At 35.5% G+C, this 23,657-nt stretch overlaps 1 protein-coding gene across 1 annotated transcript in view; it reads right to left on the reverse strand.

Annotated features, from left to right (window-relative positions):
- Window positions 1-23,657, reverse strand: part of LOC105868769 (A disintegrin and metallopeptidase domain 3-like) — a 116,821-nt gene that overhangs the window by 69,805 nt on the left and 23,359 nt on the right. Inside the window, exons 5-6 of the mRNA XM_075997197.1 lie at window positions 14,150-14,226; window positions 13,499-13,676 (exon numbers count right to left, since the gene is read on the reverse strand). Of these exons, the coding sequence (XP_075853312.1) occupies window positions 13,499-13,676; window positions 14,150-14,226 (255 nt within the window). The remainder of the gene's footprint in view (window positions 1-13,498; window positions 13,677-14,149; window positions 14,227-23,657) is intronic.

Below are 23,657 nucleotides of genomic sequence, written 5' to 3' on the forward strand. Positions count from 1 at the left end.
AAGTGGATTTGTTCAATATGTTTTCAACAGATAAGTTCTTGATTGTTTCTAATTTACTTTATGGTTCAATTTTTCAACTCTACTTATAGGAGATATAAAATTCACAAATACATATGAATACCTAATTATCTCCATTTCTGATTTGAAATCTTTGGTTTACTCATAGTTTCTAAAATTTTTGTCTTTATCGACTTTATTTCACTATTGCATTTTGTTTTGTAACAAAATTTTCCATAATTGCTTCTGATTGCCTTGCTTCACTACATTAGGAAATGTAGTAAGAAAATATTAATATTTGTGGTGATACTAAGTAATTTCCATGTATAAGCTTATTTAATTTTTTTATAATAAATATCAGTTTGGTAAAATTTTATTTTACCAAATATAATGATTGTATAATTTTCCATAGTACAAAATTATACAATTTCTAATCTATAAAAAGACAATATATAATTTCCTAGAATAATAAATTAAACTCTCTAAACTTCTGTTTCCTGATCTGAAAAAGGGGGATAATAGTATTAATTCCTAGACTTGTTGAAAGAATTGGAATAACAGAATATATATAAAGCTCTCAATTATAATCTGTAATTGTCTTTTTATAGATTAGAAATTGTATAATATTGTCTTTTTATAGATTAGAAAAGATAAGTACTTTGGAAGGTTATGTATTCATCTAAGTTCCTGTGACTACAGACAGAAAGACCTGGAATTAAAATCCAGGCAATGTGGAATGCAAATTATCTCTTCTAACCATTCTCTTATTGCTGATTCCATAAAGGAGATGGTTTCAGTGAGGTGTTTCTTTATTTATCTTTCCTGAAGCATGTCTACCCTTTCAGATATTTCCTCTGTTATGGAGGAGCATTCATGAAATCCTTAAAAGTTTTTTTCAGTTTACTTTCTGTAATACTGTTCGATGTCCGTTGTGAACATGTCTTCAACTGTGTTTAATGTGGTATCACATTATGCAAATAGTTAACAAAGAGCTGGCATAAAGTTTCAGATCACTTTTTAGTTTTATTAACAGGGAAGTATTGTTTCTATATATGATTACATTTTATCACTTTCCTTTCTAAAAGGTCAGCTTTGTTCAAATGTTTTCATATCAATATCTTTGCCAAAATAGAAGCAGAGTAAAGGAATAGTGCCATGGAGTTTGTTACATATCAAATTCAAGTTTCATTCATTGTCGGTTTGTTGCTTCCCCCCTTTGATGTGAGATCCAGTATCAATGAGAATGTGTGAACAAAAATTTATTTAACCAACGATGACCAAACATAAAGTTGTAAAGATGATCAAATGTAAAGTCTAAAGGGAGAAGTCAGGATACACAGGAAAATCCTTTGGAATTATGCCTACCATTAGATGCAATTATTTATAAGAAAAGTGTGATTGTTTAAAAATACCAAACATTCATATAGTTCATTTATTCATCTCAAGAAACATATAAATAAGCTAAATATGACATAATTTTATGAAAGACCATTGAAATGTGAACAAAGTTGGTGTTATGGGTGCTGACCCCCACTCAGTTGAATTTCTGAGTATAACTTTTGGCTCCCTCAAGTTGGCTAGTCCAACTTGTGAGCTAACTGCTCACAGCCTACTGCTCACCTGAAGCCCTATGGATAACATAAACAGTCAATTAATACATATTTTTATGTCACGTGCACTATATACTTTATTCTTACAATAAAGTAAACTAGAGAAAAGAAACTGTTATTAAGAAAGTCATAAGGAAGAAAACGTATTTACTATTCACTAAGTGGAAGTGCTTTATCATAAAGGCCTTCATCTCAGTGACCTTCACATCGAGTAGTCCAAAGACAGGGGGAAAGAAGAGGGGTTGGTCTTGCTGTCTCAGAGGTGGCAGAGGTGGAGGAGGTGGAAGGGGAGGCAGCAGAGGCAGGCATGCTCAGTGTAAATTTTATTTTTGAAAAATCAACATATAATGAATCTGCAATTCAATACCATTTTGTCAAATGGTTCACTGTATATACATTTAAGTGTATAGCAATGTAGGAAAACGTATAAAAGCATATATATCAAAATGATAAAAAGGCATTCTGCATCAGCATGTAGCTCTAGAAAATGGTATTTCAGTCCATCCTATTTTAAATGTTCTTTATATATGCATATATTTCATACTTTAATAGAAATGTTAACCAATATTTAATTTAAAAAATTATAAATATATGGCAGCATAGAGAGGGAAGCAAAGGAGCTAGTCAAATTGGAATGAATCCAGGAGACTGTCTCCATTACGGGGCAAAGGTAAGTGAGAGATCCCTGCAGTTCACATTCTCATTGCAGACATCCCATCCTCAGTCTCACTTATAGGAGAGCCCCTCAGCCCTTGCAGGCCCTGAGCCTAGTATAAGAAGCTTCCTGGAGTCCATATGACTGCATGAAATCACAAAGATAAACAATAAGAGAGGAAGAAAGCAACAAATGATATCTATAAAATATTCAAAAATGTTTGAAAAATGACAAGCTTTCACTTATCAATAATAATCTTGCATGTAAACTGTTTAAATTCCCCAATTAAATGATATAGACTAGAATCAGAGGGGGTTATGGTTCAAGATGGCTGACTACAGACATTGGACTCTCTCCCTCTCTAGAATGAAGAATGAAAATTGCAAGTAGGTAACTGTAGCTCAAATAGAATATCAAGTGGAGAACACTGCAGTCCAGCAGAGAATGCACATGGAAAACCTGAGGCACAGAAGGAGAAGGAAGCAAGAGGACCCAACTCTGCAGAGATTGGCAGGAGCCCAGAGGGACTTGGTATTATGGATAAAGTGTAAGTGAAAGAGCTTTGGTAGTACATGTCCTTGTGATCCCAAACGTGAGAGAGCTGTTCTACCTGCGTGAACACTGACACCAGTGTGGGCAATGATTTGGACACCCATGGAGGGCATTGCACTGGAGTAGAAACTCACACTGAGCCATTCACCTCCCACCCCAGATCTGAGCAGCTGTGGAAGGAAGCCATCCTGGGACCATGCTGGCCTGGGACTGCATCCTGCCCTGGGAAGAACAGCTCCTGTATCTTCACACCCCAGAAGCTCCCGCTGACATACCCAGTTTCTACGCAGAGGCCTGCAGTAGCACAGTAATGGCTGGACCCAAAGGTGCTGTGGGATCCCCAGTACTCTATCCCACAGGGAGTACAACCCCTGAGAAAGGACAGTTCAGAACATCAGAAAGATGAGTCTGGAAAGAAAGGAAACCAAAGAACATGCTTTCCAGAGGCTGAGAGCTCCCTGCCTATGGTTGTGAAAGTGGCACTGACCCCTGAAGTGGCACAGACTCTCAATTCTGCCTGACCAGCAGAGAGTGACATCCCCTCCACTAGTAAAGCAGCCTCTGTGTGAGAAAGGGTGGGGCTAGCAGTCCGCTCCTTGAGCTGTCTTCCTTTTCTGGGAGGAGCCTACCTTCCCTGCAGGCAATTCCTGGACACAAATAGATCTTCCCTGCTGGGATATTTCAGCTAAAGCCACCAGCCATTCTGGCATCCCAGCACACAGGGGTTTGAGCTTTCTCCCCCAGCTCTGCTGCAGCCAGCCCAGGAAGAGATCTGGGAATCCAGGTGGTTTTGTGCGCCCCAAGGACAAAAATACACCTCCTCCACTGAGGTACAGTGGGGTGAACAGTGCTTGACCCCAACTGCCTGCCTCAACTGAGAGAAGCCTGACCTACCTGGAGGCAAATCTGTGATACAACTACCCTCCCTCACCTGAGCATTTCAGCCACAGACCACAGAGTTTATGGTAGCCCACCTCATTGTGAGTTGATCTGAAGCCACCAGCCCAGCTATAGCTAGGCCAGGGTGGCAGCTGAGAATCTGGGTGTTTATATGCTCCCGAAGAACAGAAACCACTGTGAGTGATGAAAGAGGGAAGCAAAAGCAGTTTCTGTGCTGTGTCTCACAGCTCCCTGTCTCTACTAATCTCATCAAGAGGGGCCTGACCATCCTGTGTCAGGATCACAGTGCATCTACTCAAAGCAACCTGCTACTAAGTGATCTTTGGGTCAACAATGAAATCAAAATGGAAATCAAAAGATTTTTAAATTGAATAACAACAATGATGCAAGTTACCAAAAAGCAATGCTAAGGGAGAAATTTATAGCACTGAATGCCTACATCACAAAGATAGGAAGAACACAAATTAGCATCCTAATGTTACATATCAAGAAACTATAAAAACAACAAACCAAACCCAAAGCTAATAGAAAACAAGAAATAACAAAGATCACAGCAGAACTAAATGAACTTAAAACAAATAAAAAATACCCAAGATCAATGAAAAAACATTAGCTTTTAGAAAGGATAAACAAAATCAATAGACCACTAACTAGATTAACCAAGAAAAGAGAGAGGATTCACATAAGCTCAATCAGAACTTTAATAAAAGATACATTACAACTGATACCACAAAAATGCAGAAGATCATCAGAGACTACTATGGAAACCTCTATGCACACAAAGTAGAAAATCTAGAGGAAATGGATAAATTCCTGGGAACACACAAACTCCCAAGCTTAAATCAGAAAGATACGGAAATCCTGAACCAGGAGTAGGTAGTGAAATTGGATCAGTAATGAAAAATATTCCAACTAAAAAAAATCTCAGGACCAGATGAATTCACAGTTACATTCTACCAGACCTACAAAGAAGAAGTGATACCAATCCTCCAGAAACTATTACAAAAGATAGGGAAGGAGATAATTCTCCCTAACTCAACAAAGCCAGTATCACTTTGGTGACAAAGCCAGAAAGGATACAACAAAAAATAAAAAACGATAGACCGATATTCTCAGTGAACATAAATGCAAAAATTCTTTAAAAAATACTAGCAAATCAAACCAAAAGCACACCAAAAACATAATTTTTCATGATCAAGAAGGTTCCATCCAGGGATGTAAGGCTCGTTCAACATTTGCAAATCAATAAGTGTGATTCACCACATAAACACCATAATCATCTCAACAGATGCACAAAGAGCATTGGACAGAATCCCACATCCCTTCATGATAAAAACCCCAAACAAACGAGGCACAGAAGGAACGTACCTTAAGATAATAAAAATCCACTAAAAGAAACCCCACAGCCACCAGCATACTGAACATGGAAAAAAAGATGAAAGCATCCTCCCTAGAAATGGAATAATACAAGGGTACCCACTTTCATCACTTTTCTTCAACATAATATTGGAAGCCCTAGTCAGAGCAACCAGGCAAGGGAAAGAAATAAAGGGCATCTAAATTGGAAAAGAGGAAGTCAAACTGTTATCTGTTTGCTGACGATATAAACTTATACTTGGAAAACCCTAAGGACTCCTCCAAAAGACTCATAGAATTGAAAAGTGAATTCCATAAAGTCACAGTATACAAAAATCAACGTATACAAATCAGTAGCATTTCTACACACTGATAACAACCAACCTGAGAATCAAATCAAGAATTCAATTCCATTTATAATAGCTGCAAAAAAATAATCCCTTGGAATATACTTAACCAAGAAGGTGTGAGATCTCTACTAGAATACAAAACACTGATGGAAGAAATATTAGATGACACAAACAAATAATAAAGCATCCCATCATCATGGATTGGAAGAATCAATAATGTTACAATGTCCATACTGCCCAAATTAATCTAAAAATACAATGAAATTTATATCAAAATATTAATATCATTTTCCAAAGAATTAAAAAAAAAACCCTAAAATTCATATGGAATCAAAAAAAAAGCACTAATAGCCAAAGAATTCATAAGCAAAAGTAACAAATTTGGAGGCATCACATTATACATCTTCAAATTATACTGCCAGGCCTTAGTAACACAAACAGCATAATACTGTTAAAAAAACAATGGACACATAGAACAGAATGGAGAACCAAGAAATAAAGCTAAATACATACAACCAACTGATCTTCAACAAAGCAGACAAATACATACACTGGGGAAGACACCCTATTCAATAAATGGTGCTGGGATACTTGGATAGCCTTGTGCAGAAGAATAAAACTGAATCATTATCTCTCACCATACACAAAAATTAACACAAGATGGATTAAAGACTTAAATGTAAGACCTGAAACCCTAAAAATATTAAAGGAAAATCTAGAAAAAAATTAGCCCTGACATTGGCCTACATAAAACAAAAAAAACATACATATATATATATAATTACATATATATATAATTACATATATATATATATATATATTAAGATCTCCAAAAGCAAATAAAACAAAAATAAATACATGGGTCATGGGTCATGGATCTGGGCAAAGTTTTTTGGGTAAGACCTCAAAAGTGCAGTCAGCAAAAAGTAGACAAATAAGATGACATCAATCTAAAAAGTTTCTTCATAGCAAAGGAAACAATCAACACAATTAAAAGTTAACCTAAAGAATGGGATAAAATATTTTCAACTATCCATACAACAAAGAATAACCAGAATATATAAGTAATTCAAACAACTCAACAGCACATTTTATTAATCCATTCTTGGATTGATGGGCACTTGGGCTGTTTCCACAGCCTTGCGATTATGAATTGTGCTGCTATAAACATTCGAATGCATGTGTCTTTTTTTGTAGAGTGTCATTGGATCTTTTGGGTAGATGCCCAGCAATGGGATTGCTGGATCAAATGGTAGATTCACTTGTATCACTTTAAGGTATCTCCATATTGCTTTCCACAGAGGTTGAACTAGTTTGCAGTCCCACCAGCAGTGTAGGAGTGCTCCTCTCTCTCCACATCCACGCCAGCATTTGTTATTTGGAGACTTTTTGAGAAAGGCCATTCTCACTGGAGTTAAGTGATATCTCATTACAGTTTTGATTTGCATTTCCCTGATGATTAGAGATGATGAGCATTTTTTCATATGTTTGTTGGCCATTCTTCTGTCTGCTTTAGAAAAGTTTCTGTTCAAGTCCTTTGCCCACTTTTTAATAGGGTTATTTGATTTTTTCTTACTGATTGTCATGTGTTCTAAGTATATTCTAGTTATCAGCCCTTTATCGGATGCGTAGGATGCAAAAATTTTCTCCCATTCTGTAGGTTGTCGGTTTACTTTCATGACTGTTTCTTTGGCTGTGCAGAAGCTTAACAGTACTATCTCTGGAAAATGGGGCTTCACACAAATTCTAGCTTTTTTTTTAATTTCAAAGTATTACATGGATACAAATATTTTGGGTGCATGGATCACTAATATAATGTCTGAGTCATGGTAATAAATGTGCCCATTGCACTGATAGTATTCATTCTATCTGATAGGAAGATTTTCATGTGTCCCCTACTTTCCCCTTCCCTGAACTGATTTATTTCCATTGAATGCTACTTCCCTCTATGCACATGTGTGCTTATCAGTTAGTTTCAATTTCATAGCAAGTACATGTGGTGTTTCCTTTTAAATTACTTATATACTTAGGCCAATGGTCTCCATTTTCATACAAATTGTTGCAAAAGGCATTAAATCATCCTTCTTAATCGTTCAATAGTATTCCATAGTGTACATATACCACATTGTGTTAATCCACTCATGAATTGATGGGCATTTGGGCTGATTCTACGTCTTTACAACTGTGAATTGTACTGTGGTAAACATTTGAGTGCAGGTGTTTTTTGATAAAATGAATTATTTTCCTTTGGGTAAATACCCAGTCATGGGATTGCTGGACAAAATGGTAGGTTGACTTTTGTTTTTTAGGGAAACTCCATACTGCTTCCCCTACAGGTTGAACTAATTTGCAGTCCTATCAGTAGTGTATAAGTATTGCTTTTTCTCTGTATCAACACCAGCAACATCCAGCATCTATTATTTTTGGACTTTTTAATAAAGGCCATTCTGACTGGGATAAGGTGATGATATCTCATTATGGTTTTCATTTTAATTTACCTGATGATTAGTGACATCGAGCATTTTCCCAAACGTTTACTGGCCATTTGTCTAACTTCTTTTGAAAAGTTTCTGTTCATGTTTTTACCCACTTTTTAATGGAGCTGTTTGATTTCTTTTTCTTGCTGATTTGTTTGAGTTCATTGTAGATTCTGGTTATTAGTCCTTTATCAGATGTATAGCTTGCAAATATTTTCTACCATTCTGTAGGTTGTCTATTTGCTGTGTTAATTATTTCCTTGGCTGTGCAGAAGCTTTTTAATTTAATCAATTCCCATTTATTTATTTTTATTGTTGCTGTGATTGCTTTTGGGTTCTTCTTCACAAATTCTTTGCCTAAGCCGATATCTACAAGAGTTTTTCTGACATTTTCTCCTAGAAGTCTTAAGGTTTCAAGTCTTACATTAAGGTCTTTATTCATTTTGGATTAATTTTTCTAAGTGGTGAAAGACACGGATCCTGTTTCATTCTACTAAATGTGGCTATCCAATTTGCCCAGCACCATTTATTGAATAGGGCTTCTTTTCCTCAGTGTGTATTTTTGTCTGATTTGCAAAACTCGGTTGGCTGCATTTGGATCATTTTATAACTGTTCTGTTCCATTGGTCTATGCCTCTATTTTTGTGCCAATAGGAAGCTTATTTAGTTACTATACCCGGGTAGTATAAAGTCTAGTAATATGATGCTTCCTGATTTGTTTGTTTTTCTTAAGATTGCTTTGGTTATTTGGCCTGTTTTCTGGTTCCACAGGAAGTATAGAATTTTTTTTTCTAGATGTGTGAAATATAACATTGGTATTTTGATAGGGATTGCATTGAATCTATAAATCACTTTGGACTGTATGGACATTTTAACAATGTTGATTTTGCTGATACATGAGCATGATATATTTTTCCACTTCTGGAAAGTGGAAATCCACATCTGTGATTTCTTTCTTCAGTGTTCTGTCGTTCTCTTTATAGAGTTTTTTACCTCCTTAGTTAAGTATATTCCTCGGTTTTTTATTTTCTTTATAGTAATTGGAATGGTATTTAGTCTTTGGTTTAAGTCCCAGCTTAAATGTTATTTGGTATATAGGAATACTACTGATTTGTGTAGATTGATTTTGTACCCGGAAACATTGCCGAGTCCACTTATAAATTCCAGGAGTCTCTTGGTAGAATCTTGGGGTTTTCTAGGCATGAGAACATATCAAGAGTTTGATCTCTTCTTTCCTAATCTGGATACCATTAACTTATTTTGCTTGCATGGTTGCTCTGGCTAGGATGTCTCACACTTTGTTGAATAGAAGGGACAGTGGATATCCTTGTTTTCTTCCAGTTTTGGGTGGGAATGCTTTCAACTTTTTCCTATCAGTGTGATGCTGGCTGTGGGTTTGTCATATATGGCTTTTATAATTTTGAGAAATGCTCCTTCTAAGCCCAGGTTTTTCAGAGTTTTTAACATAAAGGCGTGCTGAATTTTGTCATATGCTTTTTCTACATCTATTAAGACGATAATATGACCTTTGTTCTTGTTTCTGTTTATGTGGTTAAGTACATTTATTGATTTATGTTGTTGAACCATCCTTGTATCCCTGGGATGAGGCCCACTTGCTCATGGATAATTTTTTTTAAATATGCTATTGAATTTGGTTTCATAGTATGTTATTGAAGATTTTGGTATGTATATTCTTAAGAGATATTGGTCTATAGTGTTCTTTTTTGTTGTGTCCTTTCCTTGATTTGGAATCAAGGGGATACTGGTGTCATAGAATGCTTTGGGAAGGATTCCCTCCTTCTCAATGTTATGAAATTATTTCTGCACCACGGGTATCAGCTCTTCTTTGTAGGTCTGGGAAAATTCAGCAGTGAATCCACCTGGTTTGGGACTTTATTGTTGCTGGGAGATTTTTTTTTTATTGCTGCTTCAATCTAATTGCTTGTTAGTTCTTTTTTTCTTATTTCAGCATATTACAGGGGTACAAACGCTTAGGTTACATATATTGCTTTTGCACCACCTAAGTAAGAGCTTTAAGCATGTCCATCCCCCGTACAGTGTGTACTGCACCCATTAGGTGTAAATATACCCATTCCCTCCTCTCCCCTCTAACCTGCCTGACACCCAATAAATGTTACTACTATATGTACACTTAAGTGTTGGTCAGTTAAGTCAGTTAATATCAATTTGATAGTGAGTACATATGGTGCTTGTTTTTCTATTCTTGCGATACTTAAACGAATGGGTTCCAATTCTATTCAGGATAATACAAGAGGTGCTAGATCAGCATTGTTTTTTGTTTTTTTGTGTGTGGCTGAATAGCACTCCATGGTATACATATACCACATTTTATTAATCCACTTATGTATTGATGGGCACTTGGGTTGTTTCCACATCTCTGTAATTGTAAATTGTGCTGCTATAAACATTTTAGTGCAGATGTCTTTTTCATAGAATGTCTTTTCTTCCTTTGGGTAGATGCCTGGTAATAGGATTGCGTGGGCAAATGGGAGTTCTACCTGTAGCTCTTTGCGGTATCTCCATATTACTTTCCACAGAGGTTGTACTACTTTGCAGTCCCACAAGCAGTATAAGTCATGAAACTATAAGAATTCTAGAAGGAAATGTTGGAAAAACTTCCTTCCACTTTTAGTGGGAATGTTTTCAACTTTTTCCCATCAATGCTATGCTGGCTGTGAGTTTGTCACATACAGCTTTTATAATTTTCAGATATGTTCTTTCTAAGCCTAGCTTTTTGAGAGTTTTTATCACATTGGCCTAGGGAAAGAATTTATGAAGAGGACCTCAAAGGCAATCACAGCAATAACAAAAGTAAATAAATGGGACCTAATCAAATTAAAAAGCTTCTGCACAGCCAAGGAAACTATCATGAGAGCAAACAGACAACCTACAGAAGGGGAGGAAATATTCGAATGCTACACATCAGAAAAAGGGCTCATAACCAGAATCTATATAGAATTCACAAAAATCAGCAAGAAATTCAAGAGTTCTTTTTCTTATTGATTGAGCCTTTGGAGTTCTGTGTTTCCAGAAATTTGTCCATGTCTTCCACATTTTCAATCCATGTGCATAGAGAATTTCACAGTATTCACAAATGATATTTTGTATTTCTCTGATATCAGTTGTAATATTAATACCTCCCTTTTCATGTATATATGAACTTTTTTGAGTCCTCTCTCTTCTATTCCTGATTAATCTAGCCAGAGGTCTATCAATTTTGTTTCTCTTTTCAAAGAACCAAGTTTTTGTTTTGTTAATCTTCTGTATAATTTTCTTATTTTCAATTTCATTTAGTTCTGCTCTGACCTTAGTTATATCTTTTGTCTGGCTGCCTTTGGACTTGGTTTGCTCTTCCTTTTCTTATTCTTTGAGAGTGTCATTAGTCTGTGAATTTGTAATCTTTTGGTCTTCTTTTTGTAGGCATTTAAAGCTATTGATTGCCCCCTTAGGTCTACTTTTCCTGTATCCCACAAATGTTGATAATGTGTGTCCTCTTTGTCATTCGGTTTGAGGAATCTTAATTTCCCTCTTAATTTCATAGTTGATTAAATAATCATTAAGAAGCATGTGGTTTAATTTCCATGACTTTGTGCAGAATCAACTGTTTCTCTTGGAGTTGATTTCCAGTTTTATTCCACTGTGGTCTGAGAAGATACATGGCATGATTTCAATTTTTTAAGTTTTCTGAGCCATATTTTGTACCCTAAAATATGATCAATCTTAGAGAATGTTCCAGGTACTAAAGAGTAGAATGTATATTCAGTGGTTTCTTGGTAAAAATATAAATGTCTCTTAGGCCCAATTGCTGTATAGTCCCATTTAAGTCCAAGATTTCTTTTTTATTTTCTGCTTAGATAATTGGTCCAGTTCCATCAGTGGGGTGTTGAGTTCCCCGGCAATTACAATGTTGCTGTTTATCTACTTAGATCTGGTAAGGTTTGCTTTATGAATCCAGGTGCTCCTGTGGTAGGTGTATAAATATTTAGGATTGTTATGTTTTCTTGTTGAATTGCTCCCTTTACCATCATATAATGACCATCTTTGTCTTTCTTTACCATGGTTGATGTAAAGCCAATTTTATCTCACACAAGAATGTCTACACCTGCTTTCTTTTGGTTTCGTTTTTCATGGATTTTTGGTGTTCCTGGATCAGAAATCCATTTATGGATTTCATGGATTTGGGCTCATGGTGTGAGCCCCAATCTCTTCATCTCTCGGCCTTTAGTCTGTCAGTGTCCTTGTTGGTTAGATGTGTCACCTGGAGACAGCAGATACTTGACCTGTATTTTTAAAATCCATTTAGCCAGCCTACATCTCTTGAGTGGGGAATTCAAACCAAACTAACGTTGATTGATAGAATTTGTATCTGGGATGGCTGTTCTGTTCATCCTGTAGGATAGTACTTTGTTGATTTTTCTTACCTCTTGTACTGTTGCTTTATCTGAGCTCTGGGCTTTAAGTTTTGGGTGGTTTTAAAATGGACAGTAACTATTGTGCTGATCCATGTGTATCGTGTTGCCACTGTGCCTGGGCTCATGGGGGTGGGATAATCTCCAAGAAACTTCATAGCCCGGTGGCCATGGAATGCTTGTGGAAGGGTGAGAGAAATTCCCCCTTTACCCTTACACCGGGCTCAGAGACTCTCTGGGTTTGATCTGCGGTGGCATCTTTTCCCTTTATCTTCTCACTTCTCTGCTTCGTAATTTTCCTCTATGAGATCCCTGGCAAGCTCTGGTATGTCTCCCTATAATCTACACCTGTTCTGCATCTCTTTTCCTCTACCGTATATCAGAATTCCTAACTTCCACCCAGGACTGTCTGGCAAGCTGTCTCCAGTCAGTCATCTTGTCTCCCCTCTGGCATATTATCTTGTCTCTTTTTCACTTTTAAATTCTCTACCAAAATAATCCCCTTTTTTAACCAAAAAAAAAAAAAAAAATGTATTGGCAAAGAAAATGCTTATGCAGTAACGTGAACAAATTTGGAAAAATTTTATAAATAGGATGTAAATTTGGTATAAAACAACTATATAAATATATGTGTGTGTATAAAAATCCTTGCAACTAGAGAAACATCAGGATTTTGATGTTAAAATTGTCTATAACTATTATATTTTCTTAATTTTATCTGAAGAAACAAAAATATATTTAAAACAAGTATTCTACAACTGAATTTTTTTTATTTTTTCCCTTTTGTTATCATATTATGGGGATACAAATATTGTTAGGGATACATATATTGCCCTTGCCACCACCGCCACCACCACCACCGCCACACCACCACCACCCACCCCCCGCCGTGCCAGAGCATCAAGCATGTCCAGTCCAACCCCCAGGTGGTGCTCACTGCACCCATTATCTAAGTATACATCCTACCCCTCCTCTCCTTCCCACCTGCCCACCACCCGATAAAAGTTTTTTTGTGTGTGTGACATTTTGGTTACATTGTATATCTTTGAAATTATTAATATAATGAATATCAGGTTAAATTTTTTCCAAATTTGTCAAATCTCAAAATTTCAATGTGAATAAGTTTATCAAAAGTAAGATAAATGAAAAGCTCATAAAAAAGAATACTCACTTCTGAGTTGACAAGAATCCTGTAGGGTTGATCTACATCTTGGGTGACAGAGTACTTTTCTTGAAAGGAGAACTCATCAACTTTATTATTCATTATTTGGTAAAGTATATGTGCATATGTAGGTGATGATTCCAATGGTTCAATACCATAACTGATATTCTTTAACTGCAGCATTCCCCTAAATATTCCAACATAAAATAAATAAAAACATAATTGGTGTAGATGCCCCACTGAGAAATGTAAAAAAATGCTAAATAAAAACATTTTATAAAATTTGACAATAGTCATTGCACTCAATTATCTGGGAATCACCCATCGTTCTTGTATTAACTTTCAAACACAATTTTATGCTCATCGTTTGTCTATTATAGCAAGTAAGCATAGGTGTGGTTATAGTGTGGCCAAGAAACCTGAATACTCTTCATGCAAGTGGAAGCTTTTCTGCATGCATTTTTATGACTGCACCAGTGGGACACAGACAAAAAGAATAGGAAAATAGATAAGAGAAAGAGGAATAGGTAAAAAAAAAAAAAAAAAAGCATATGATAAGAAACACAAGAGAGTCTATATTTCTTATTATTCACTCTATCCTTTTTGAAAATTATGGGCTCACACAAGATCTTAAGGTACATCTGTGGAATATGACATCACCTGAGTCCAGAACAAGTACTTAGTGTTGCAACTGACTTTGGAGTCTCTGCAGCATATCCTTGATAAAAGCAATGGCCCTGTTAAGAACACAGGAAGATACATTCATAAATAATTTGCAAATGAAATCCTAGCTTTTATCTTTACTTTCTTGATATTATCAGTCACATTTAGCGATTATAATAACATTATTCCTTAGGTAATCAATTTCTTTGTAATCTATCTGTAATCTCTTCCTCTAAATCCGTTCTGCCTAGGAATAATTATGACTATGATCCTCCCCTAAATAATTATTGCTACAATTTAAAATTTTTGACAAACAACTTTCTTATTTGTGTCTTTTCCTTTTCAGCCACATTTCCTGAGTATATAGTTTATAACTGCTAACGATATAATTAACACAGTATATTTGATTTTGACTATGAACATTCAGTTCTATGTTCTGGGTTACGCAGAAGTATTATTATAATTAACATTTCTTCATCTTGATATCATTTTAGTATATCTCTGTAGAGATAAGTGACCATCTTTAGTTCAAACCATCCTTCCCATCCATATCTATGGTGTTATTCTTTTCCAGGTTCTCCCCTAATATTTTTCAGTGATTTCTCCTTTTTGCTCTCTAAAGTCTAGTGATATATAGGGTTAGTCTTTTTTCTTATTCTATACTATGAAAACTCTAGTGTCATCATATTCTTCCCTATGGATATATCTATTATGTTATCTCCCAAACAGACACGTTCATCAGAGATCATTCACTTTTTTTTCCCCAAAACTACACATAACCCCTCTACCCAATCATTGACAATGGCATGACAAATCTACTCTCAGTGGCGGTCACCAGAACGCAGTTTGGCCAACTCATCTCATGTTGTACACAAAGTTGTTAGCATAGTGCCTGATACACCCACACCATCAGGGCTAGCTAATTGCAAGCAGGGAGATCCATACTCTGCTATATGTCAAACTACAGTAGCAGCCACCCAAACTTCCATTGGTGCCAGCAAAATATGTATCTACAAGCCCTTCACAAAAAGGCAGAAGGGAAACCAGACCACGATCCTCCCCAGCAGTACAGAGAAAACCAGACTCAACAATTTTGGCAGTGCACCTAGTGGGATAAAATGATCCTCATGTGATGTTTCTCAATACTCCTCACTCGCAGCTAGCCAGATAAGAGCTTTATCCACCCAGATGAATAGAGGTAGAATGAAGTACACTGACGTCTAGTAGCCAGAGAACAGTCAAGGGAAATGGCCTCCATTCTATGGGTCTTTTATCAACCACCCTCACCTAGCAACCCACCTGGACCAGGGAAGTACCATCTACACCTTCAGCTGAATGACATAAGATACAACAGCAGCTTCAACAAATCAAAGAAAAGAGGGGATGGGTATATACGAACACAATGAGTGAGATGTACAGCGTTTGGGGGATGGTCACGCTTGAAGCTCTGACTCAAGGGTGGAGGCGGGGCATGGGCAATATACGTAACCTTAACATTTGTACCCCCATACGACGCTGAAAGTAAAAAAAAATGGAAAAAAAGTAAAAGATGCACAACACAATAATGTTGCAATTCCTAAGAAAGCTAAACTCTCATTGGAACAGTAGACTACATTAAAACTAAAATTAAGATGAATGTTTTCTAAAATGGAATATTAAATAAGGTCAAGAATCTGCTTCACTAAATGTCAAGGATACAATCAAAATCACTCTATACCAAGGACCGAAAAAAATCCAAGAATGTAAAAAAAAAAAAAAATCAACTGATGCCAATATTGAGATGAGTAATAGCATGAAACTAATCAAAAATGTTTAAAAGAAGCACTAATATAATTTCATTAATGAACAATTAAAAATTCTCTTGAAATAAATGAAAGAACAGAAAATCTCAGCCAAGAAAGAGGCCAAAAGGACAGTTGATTGAAACTCCCAAAATTTCTTGCCCAGCTGAAGGGTAGGGAATTCTCTTGGATGAGACTTCTCCTTCCAGTCTACAAAGACAGGATGAGGTGTCCACTTTGTCTAATATGTAGATATCAACACAGAGGAATTGAGAAAATGATGAATCAGGCAAACATATTCCAATCATAATACATGATAAAGCTCCAGAAGCTTACTCTAATTAAGTTATATGATTAACCTGACAAAGAATTAAAAACAATTCCCATCAAGATGCTCCCTGAGATCAAGAGAACAACACATGAAAAAAGTAAAAATTTCAACAAAAGAAAATATATATTTAAAAAGTACCAGGTAGAAATTATGGAGCTAAGGAATGCAATAACTGAATTGAAAATTTAGTAAAAGATTTCAAAGGAAGATTAGATCAAGTAGGGAATAGCTCAACCTACTTGAAGCAAGTCACTTGACATAATTAATAAGAGAATAAAAATTCTAAAACACAAAAAAGTGTGAAAAAGTTTGAGGAACTTATAGAACACCATCAAGTGGTCCAAGATACAAATTAAAGAAATTTCAGAAAAAGCAGAGGGAAAAGGCCAGAAAGTTCTTTCAAATACATAATGGTAAAACCTTCTCAAAACTGGGGAAGGAAATTGATATACATACCCCAAAAGCCCAAAGACATCAAATAAGATAAATTTCAAGATATCCACACCTAGACACATCTTAATTAAATTTTAAAAAGTCAAAAACAAAGAGAACTTGAAAAGTACAAAAGAATAACAACTTGTCACATACAAAGGAAATTTCACAGAATTATGAGCAGATTATTTTTTTCAGGAGAAACCTTAGAGGCCAGCAGGGAGTGGGATGATATATCAAAAGCGCTGAAAGAAAAACAAAAGCCAAATAAGAATACTACACAAAGGAAAACCATTCTTTTTATTATTATTTCAGCATAATAAGGGGGTACAAATATTAAGATTACATACATTGGTATTGCGTTTCCTCCCCCCTCAAGTCAGAGCTTCAAGCATGTCCATGCCCCCGACAATCCACAATGCACTTGTAATGTATATAAACCCATCCCCTCCCCCTCCCACTTGCCTGACACCCAACAAATGGTTTTTTGTTTTTTTTTTAACATTTTGATTAGATTTTATAATTTTGCCTTTACTTAGCAAAGGTTAGGGTTATGCCCTTCCCCTCCACACTGTTCGGCATATCTCTCAGATGTCGATCTATCCCCCCACCCCCCTGAATCTCTGATGAACACCACCCCACTTTGAGCACCATATTGAAAATTGGTCAGTACCACTGTGATGGCAAGTACATATGGAGCCCATCCCTCTGATCTTGTGTCACCTCACTTTGGATAATGGGCTCAAGCTCAATCCAGGATAACATAAGCAGTGTTAGCTCGCTCTCATTTCTTAGAATTGAGTAATATTTCATTGTAAACATATCAAATTTTAATTTTCCAGTCGTGAATTGATGGGCACTTGGGTTATTTCCACGTCCTTGCAACAGTGAATTGTGCTGCCAAAAACATTCGGGTGCAGATGTCTTTATAATACAATGATTTATGCTCTTTTGGGTAGATGCCTAATAATGCTATTGCTGGGTCAAATGGTATTTCTATTTTTAGCTGTTTGAGGTATCTTCAAATTCTTTTCCACAATGGTTGCACTAATTTGCAGTCCCACCAGCAGTGTAAGAGTGTTCCTGTCTGTCCGCATCCTCACCAGCATTTATTGCTTTGGGATTTCTTGATACGGGCCAATTTCACTGGGGTTAGATGATATCTCATTGTGGTTTTGATTTGCATTTCTCTAAAGATTAGAGATGTTGAGCATTTTTGGGGTATGTTTTCTGGCCATTATTCTGTGTTCTTTGGAAAAGTTTCTGTTCATTTCTGTTGCCCATTTCTTGATGGGGTTGTTTGATTTTTTTCTTGTTAAATCCTTTGTGTTCTAGATAGATTCTTATTATCAGGCCTTTATCAGAAGAGTAGAAAGAAAATGTTTTCTTCCATTCTGTAGGTTGCCTATTCACTCTAATGATGGTTTCTTTGGTTGTGCAGAAGCTTTTCAATTTGATCAGATCCCATTTGTTTATTTTTATTGCTGCAGTGATGGCTTTGGGAGTCTTCTTCAAAAATTCTTTGTCTAGACCAATGTCTGAGAGGGTTTCCTCAACATCTTCTTCTAGGATTCTTAGGGTTTCATGCCTTAGGTTTAAGTCTGTTATCCATTTTGAGTGAATTTTTGTGAGAGGTTAAAGGTAGGAATCCTGATTCATTCTTCTGCATGTAGATATCCAGTTTTCCCAGCACCATTTATTGAAGATAGATTCTTTTCCCCAATGTATATTTTTGTTTGCTTTATCAAAGATTAAGTTACCATATGCAGATGGGTTCATGTCTGGAATCTCAGACCAATTCCAAACATTAATGCTTCTGTTCTTATGCCAGGACTAGGCTGATTTAATTATTATTGCTTTATAGTACAGCTTCAAGTCAGGAAGATTGATGCCTCACAATTTGTTCTTTTTTCTTAAGATTGCTTTGGCTATACACGGTTTTTTCTGGTTCCATACAAAGCGAAGAATTATTTTTGCTAGATCTGTGAAGAATGATGGTGGCGTTTTGATGGGAATTGCATTAATTCTATAGATAACTTTAGGTAATACTGACATTTTAACGATATTGATTCTACCAATTGATTCTACCAATCCATGAATCCATGTTTTTTCTGTCTGTTTACATCTTCTACAATCTCTTTTTTTAGTGTTTCATAGTTCTCCTTGTATAAGCCTTTTGTATCTTTCGTTAGATATATTCCTACCAAAACCAGGAAAGGATGCAACAAAACAAGACAATTACAGACCAATATACCTCATGAATATAGATGCAAAATCCACAACAAAATTCTAGCAAACATGATTCAGCAGCACATCAAAAAAAATAATTCACCAGGACCAGGTGGGCTTTATCCCAGGGATGCACGGCTGGTTTAACATACACAAGTCTATAAATGCAATTCGCCTTATAAATAAAAACAAGAACAAAGACCATATGATTGTCTCAATAGATGAAGAGACAGCATTTGACAGAGTCCAACACAACTTTATGATAAAAACTCTGAACAAAATAGGCATAGGCAGTTCTTATATTTAAATTATCAAATCCATTTATGACAAACCCACAGCCAATATAATATTGAATGGGGAAAAAGTGAAACCATTCCCACTTCGAACCGGAACTAGACAAAGATGCCCACTATCTCCTCTTTTATTCAACATAGTACTCGAAGTTCTAGCTATAGCAGTCATGCAAGAGAGGGATATTAAGGGCATCCAAGTGGGTGCAGATGAGATCAAACTCTTGCTTTTCGCAGATGATATGATATTATACCTAGAAAAACCCCATGGAGTCCTCCAAGAGACTCCTAGATTTGATAAATGAATTCGGTAAAGTCTCAGGTTACAAAATCAACATACACAAATCAGAGGCATTTATATATGCCAAGAACCCTCAAGCCGAAGCTCACATCAAAAATGCAATTCCCTTTACTATAGCCCCAAACAAAATTAAATATCTAGGAATATATGTAGCAAAACCATTCTTTAAAAAATGTTGAAGTCTCTGGCTATTATGGTGTTTATCATTTTGTTTAGATCAAGTAGAATTTGCTGTATGAATCTGGGTGCACCTAAGTTGGGTGCATACATAAATGATAAAATACACTAGTATGTACATATGTTATATGCATTCATAACGTACCTAACTTTTTCTTAATTGTTTTGATATTTCCAGGCTATGAAGTTCACTTGCAAGTTTTTTCTCTAATTGTTACAAAGCTCAAAATGTTTAAAAAATATATCTACTGAAAAAAAATTCATGTATATGTAGACCTGCGCAATTCAAACTCATGTTGTTTAATGGTCAAATGTACAACATATTATTCTGGGATGCAAGCAAAACAGCGATGAGAGGAAAATTGTACTCCTAAAATGCTTAAAATAGAAAAGAGAAAATAGCACAAGTCAATAATATGACTTCTTCCTTGAACAAACTAGAAAAAGACCAAAATAAATCCAAACCAAGTATGAAGGGAAGAAGTAACAAACATGAGAGAAAAAAATCAATGAAATTAAAAACAGAAAAAATAGAGAAAATTAAGGCAAAACCTATTTTGTTGATAAATTTAATAAAGCTGAAAACCTTCAGCAAGATGACAAAGTTAAAAAGAGATAACACAGAAATCATCAATGTCAGGGATGAAACAGCAGCACAGCTTATGTTTTCATTAAAAGGAAAATATAGAGATACTATGAACAAATTTATATCCATAAATTAACCGAGATGAAATTAGAAAAAATATCTTCAAAAATAACAAACCACCAAAGTAACACAAATGAAACATAAACTGAATATTTGTATATCCATTAAATAAATGTAATAGGCAATTAAAAAGCTCCCTACCACACACACAATTCCCCCAGGCCCAGGTGATTTTACTGAACAATTTTACAAAATAGGTTGAGAATTGACGCATATTTACACATCTTCCAGAAAACAGAAGAGGCAATAATCCCCAAAATATATATATATTTGTATGTGTGTGTGTGTATATATATATATATGTATATATATATATGCTGATGTGTGTGCATACACACTAAATCTATTACCCACATGCATATATACACTAAAACTATTACACATTCAGTCAAAGAATGAACCTTGATGCAAACATCACATCTTATACAAAATTATCTGAAAATAGATACAGAATTAAATGTGAGACATACAACTTTTAGAAAACAAACAGGAAATCTTCAGGAACTAGTGCTATGTAGAGTTCTTAGATTCGACACCAAAACAACCCTTCAAACAAAGGAAAAATTGCTAAATTAGCCCTCATCAAAATAAAAAATTTCTGATCATTGAGAGACCATACAAAAAGAATGAAAAGAAAAATCATAGACTGGGATAAAATATTTGCAAACCACATGTTTGTCAAAGGACAAGTTAAATATAGAAAACCCCAAAAACAATAGTAAAAACACAAACTCCAATTAGAAAAAGAGCAAAAGCCATTAAGAGACATGTCACCAAAGGTGACGCATAAGCACATGAAAATATAATCTGCCCGTCAGTGATTAGGAAAAAGACAATCAAAACCATATATACCCATAATTATATGTATACCATGGAGTACTACTCAGCTTTAAGAAACAATGGTGATATGGCACCTCTTGTATTTTCCTGGCTAGAGCTGGACACATTCTACTAAGTGAAGTATCTCAAGAAAGGAAAAACAAGCACCACATGTACTCACCAGAAAATTGGTATTAACAAGTCAACATCTAAGTGGACATATAGGAATAACATGTACCGGGTGTTGGGCAGCCGGGAGGGGGGAGGAGGGGATGGGTATATACAAACATAATGAGTGAGATGTGCAACATTTGGGGGATGGTCACGCTTGAAGCTCTGACTCGAGGGGAGAGGGGGGCATGGGCAATATACGTAATCTTAACATTTGTACCCCCATAATATGCTGAAATTTAAAAAATCACATATACCATAATAATTTGAAATAAAAAAATAAAAAAAACCACTTTGCTAAATTGTTGAAAAAAAACCACATGAGATGTCACTACATAACTATAAGGATGGCTAGGATAATTGTTTTTATATAGTGATAACAACAAATGGTGGCAAGGATGCAGAAAATCTGTACCTCTCATATATTGCTGGTGAGAATACAAAGTGGTATAATACAAATGCTCTGAAAAATGACTTGGTATTTTTCTTTAAAAAGTAAATATAGATTTACTTATGACCTGCCAATCACATTCCTGGCATGTATTCCATGGAAGTAAAAGTTTATATTCACACTGTACATGAATGATCATAAAAAGATTATTTTTAATAGTCAAACACTGCAATAACCAAGACATCTCTTAACAGATGAGGTGCTCCTTTCATCCTAATATATTGAACCAGTTGGTGTGAGGATACCTAAACCTGGTGTTTCTTTGTGGGCAAGTGGTTGTTTAGGAATTCAATTTTTAAATAGATATCAAGTGATTGAAATTGTTTATTTGTTTCCTTCTCTCAATTTTGATAAATTGCCTTTCCAAATAATCCACTTAATCTAAATTAACAAATTCATTGGCATAAAGAGTTCATAATATTCTAAATTATCATTTTATTTTCTATGTGACTAATAACATTGCCTTTTATCCCTAATATTGACAGGATTTTCTGTTTTTGTTGTAGATAAGACTTACTGGGGGTTATGAATTTTATTAGTTCTTTTAAAGAACTAAATTTTGCTTTTTTTTGTCTCTTCTTTTACTTTTTAATATATCATTAATGTCTGTCCTTCTCTGAATTATTTTCTTCCTCTACTATTTTTTTCTTATATAGTATTGCATTCTGTAGTCCAAAGCTATCTCCTTAATCCTCTCAATGTTGGCGTTCAGGCAATGGAATAAAAGTGCAAAGTTCTAAGAGTAGCCCTTTCTCCAGACCTTGATCCTTTCTCCAAGGATTTGCCTTTGTGGTCTTCACTGAATGCCTTACCTGAATACCAAGGTCACCGGCCAATGCATTGGCTGACAATCCAACATCTCTAAACAATGAAAGACCTTTAGTATCTCCTTTTTACTCAAAACCCTTCAGTAGAGTCCTGCCCAGCAAATGTGCAGCCTTATTTATAGTCAAGCAGAGAAGGAAAAACACAGAGAAAACAGATCTGAGAGTGAGAGCCCCCTTCATCTCTGGTACTATGTCATGGAAGTTACAAATGCTCCAGCAATCCTAGACTCCAAACTCTTAGAGTTCTACTTGGATCTATCCCCCTAAGCTATGGTCCAGACATTATGCCCAATCTGAGAGCCCAAAGTTAATGGGAAACTCATTTTCTGTGCTTTCTTTCTCTCAGGGACAAAATTCTTTATCTGCCTATTGTCAGATGTCTCAGAACAGCTGCCTCACATGTTTTTCTGCTTTCTATTTGTAACATGGTAGGGAGGGCAAATCCTTTACTAATTACTATATTTTTAATTCTATTATTTCTCAATTTCAATATAGCGATAAAATACGATCAATCATTGGCATTTGTCTCTTCTCAATCATGTGTTCTGCCAAAATATTTATTAGATATTAATAAATATATATTTATAAATATATTTAAATATATCAATATTTATTAATATCTTACAGGGTAAAATTAACTTTCCCACATAATTAAAAAAATTTCTTGACTCCTACCTGCCTTTTGAAGACAATTCAAAGTCTGATGTTTTGCACGTGACCCTATTCACATTCCATACACAATCTGCTTGTGCTAAATGATCTCACCAGTTCCCTAAGGTCTTTCTAGAAAGTAATTTCTTTACTGCTTAGGTCCTCTGATAATGTCAATTGAAACTTCTCAGCATGTCTTAGCTCCTTCACCCACTTTTTTATCCCTCACATTTTTACTAATACATTAAAATAGTTTAGATGTCCTTTCTGGATACGTGATACCTGAGTTAAGACTTAAAAAGTAGTTGTTCCAGTCAATGTGCTTTCAATAGTGATTGC

This window comes from Microcebus murinus, chromosome 24, assembly GCF_040939455.1.
Source record: "Microcebus murinus isolate Inina chromosome 24, M.murinus_Inina_mat1.0, whole genome shotgun sequence".
Taxonomy (NCBI): Eukaryota; Metazoa; Chordata; class Mammalia; order Primates; family Cheirogaleidae; genus Microcebus; species Microcebus murinus.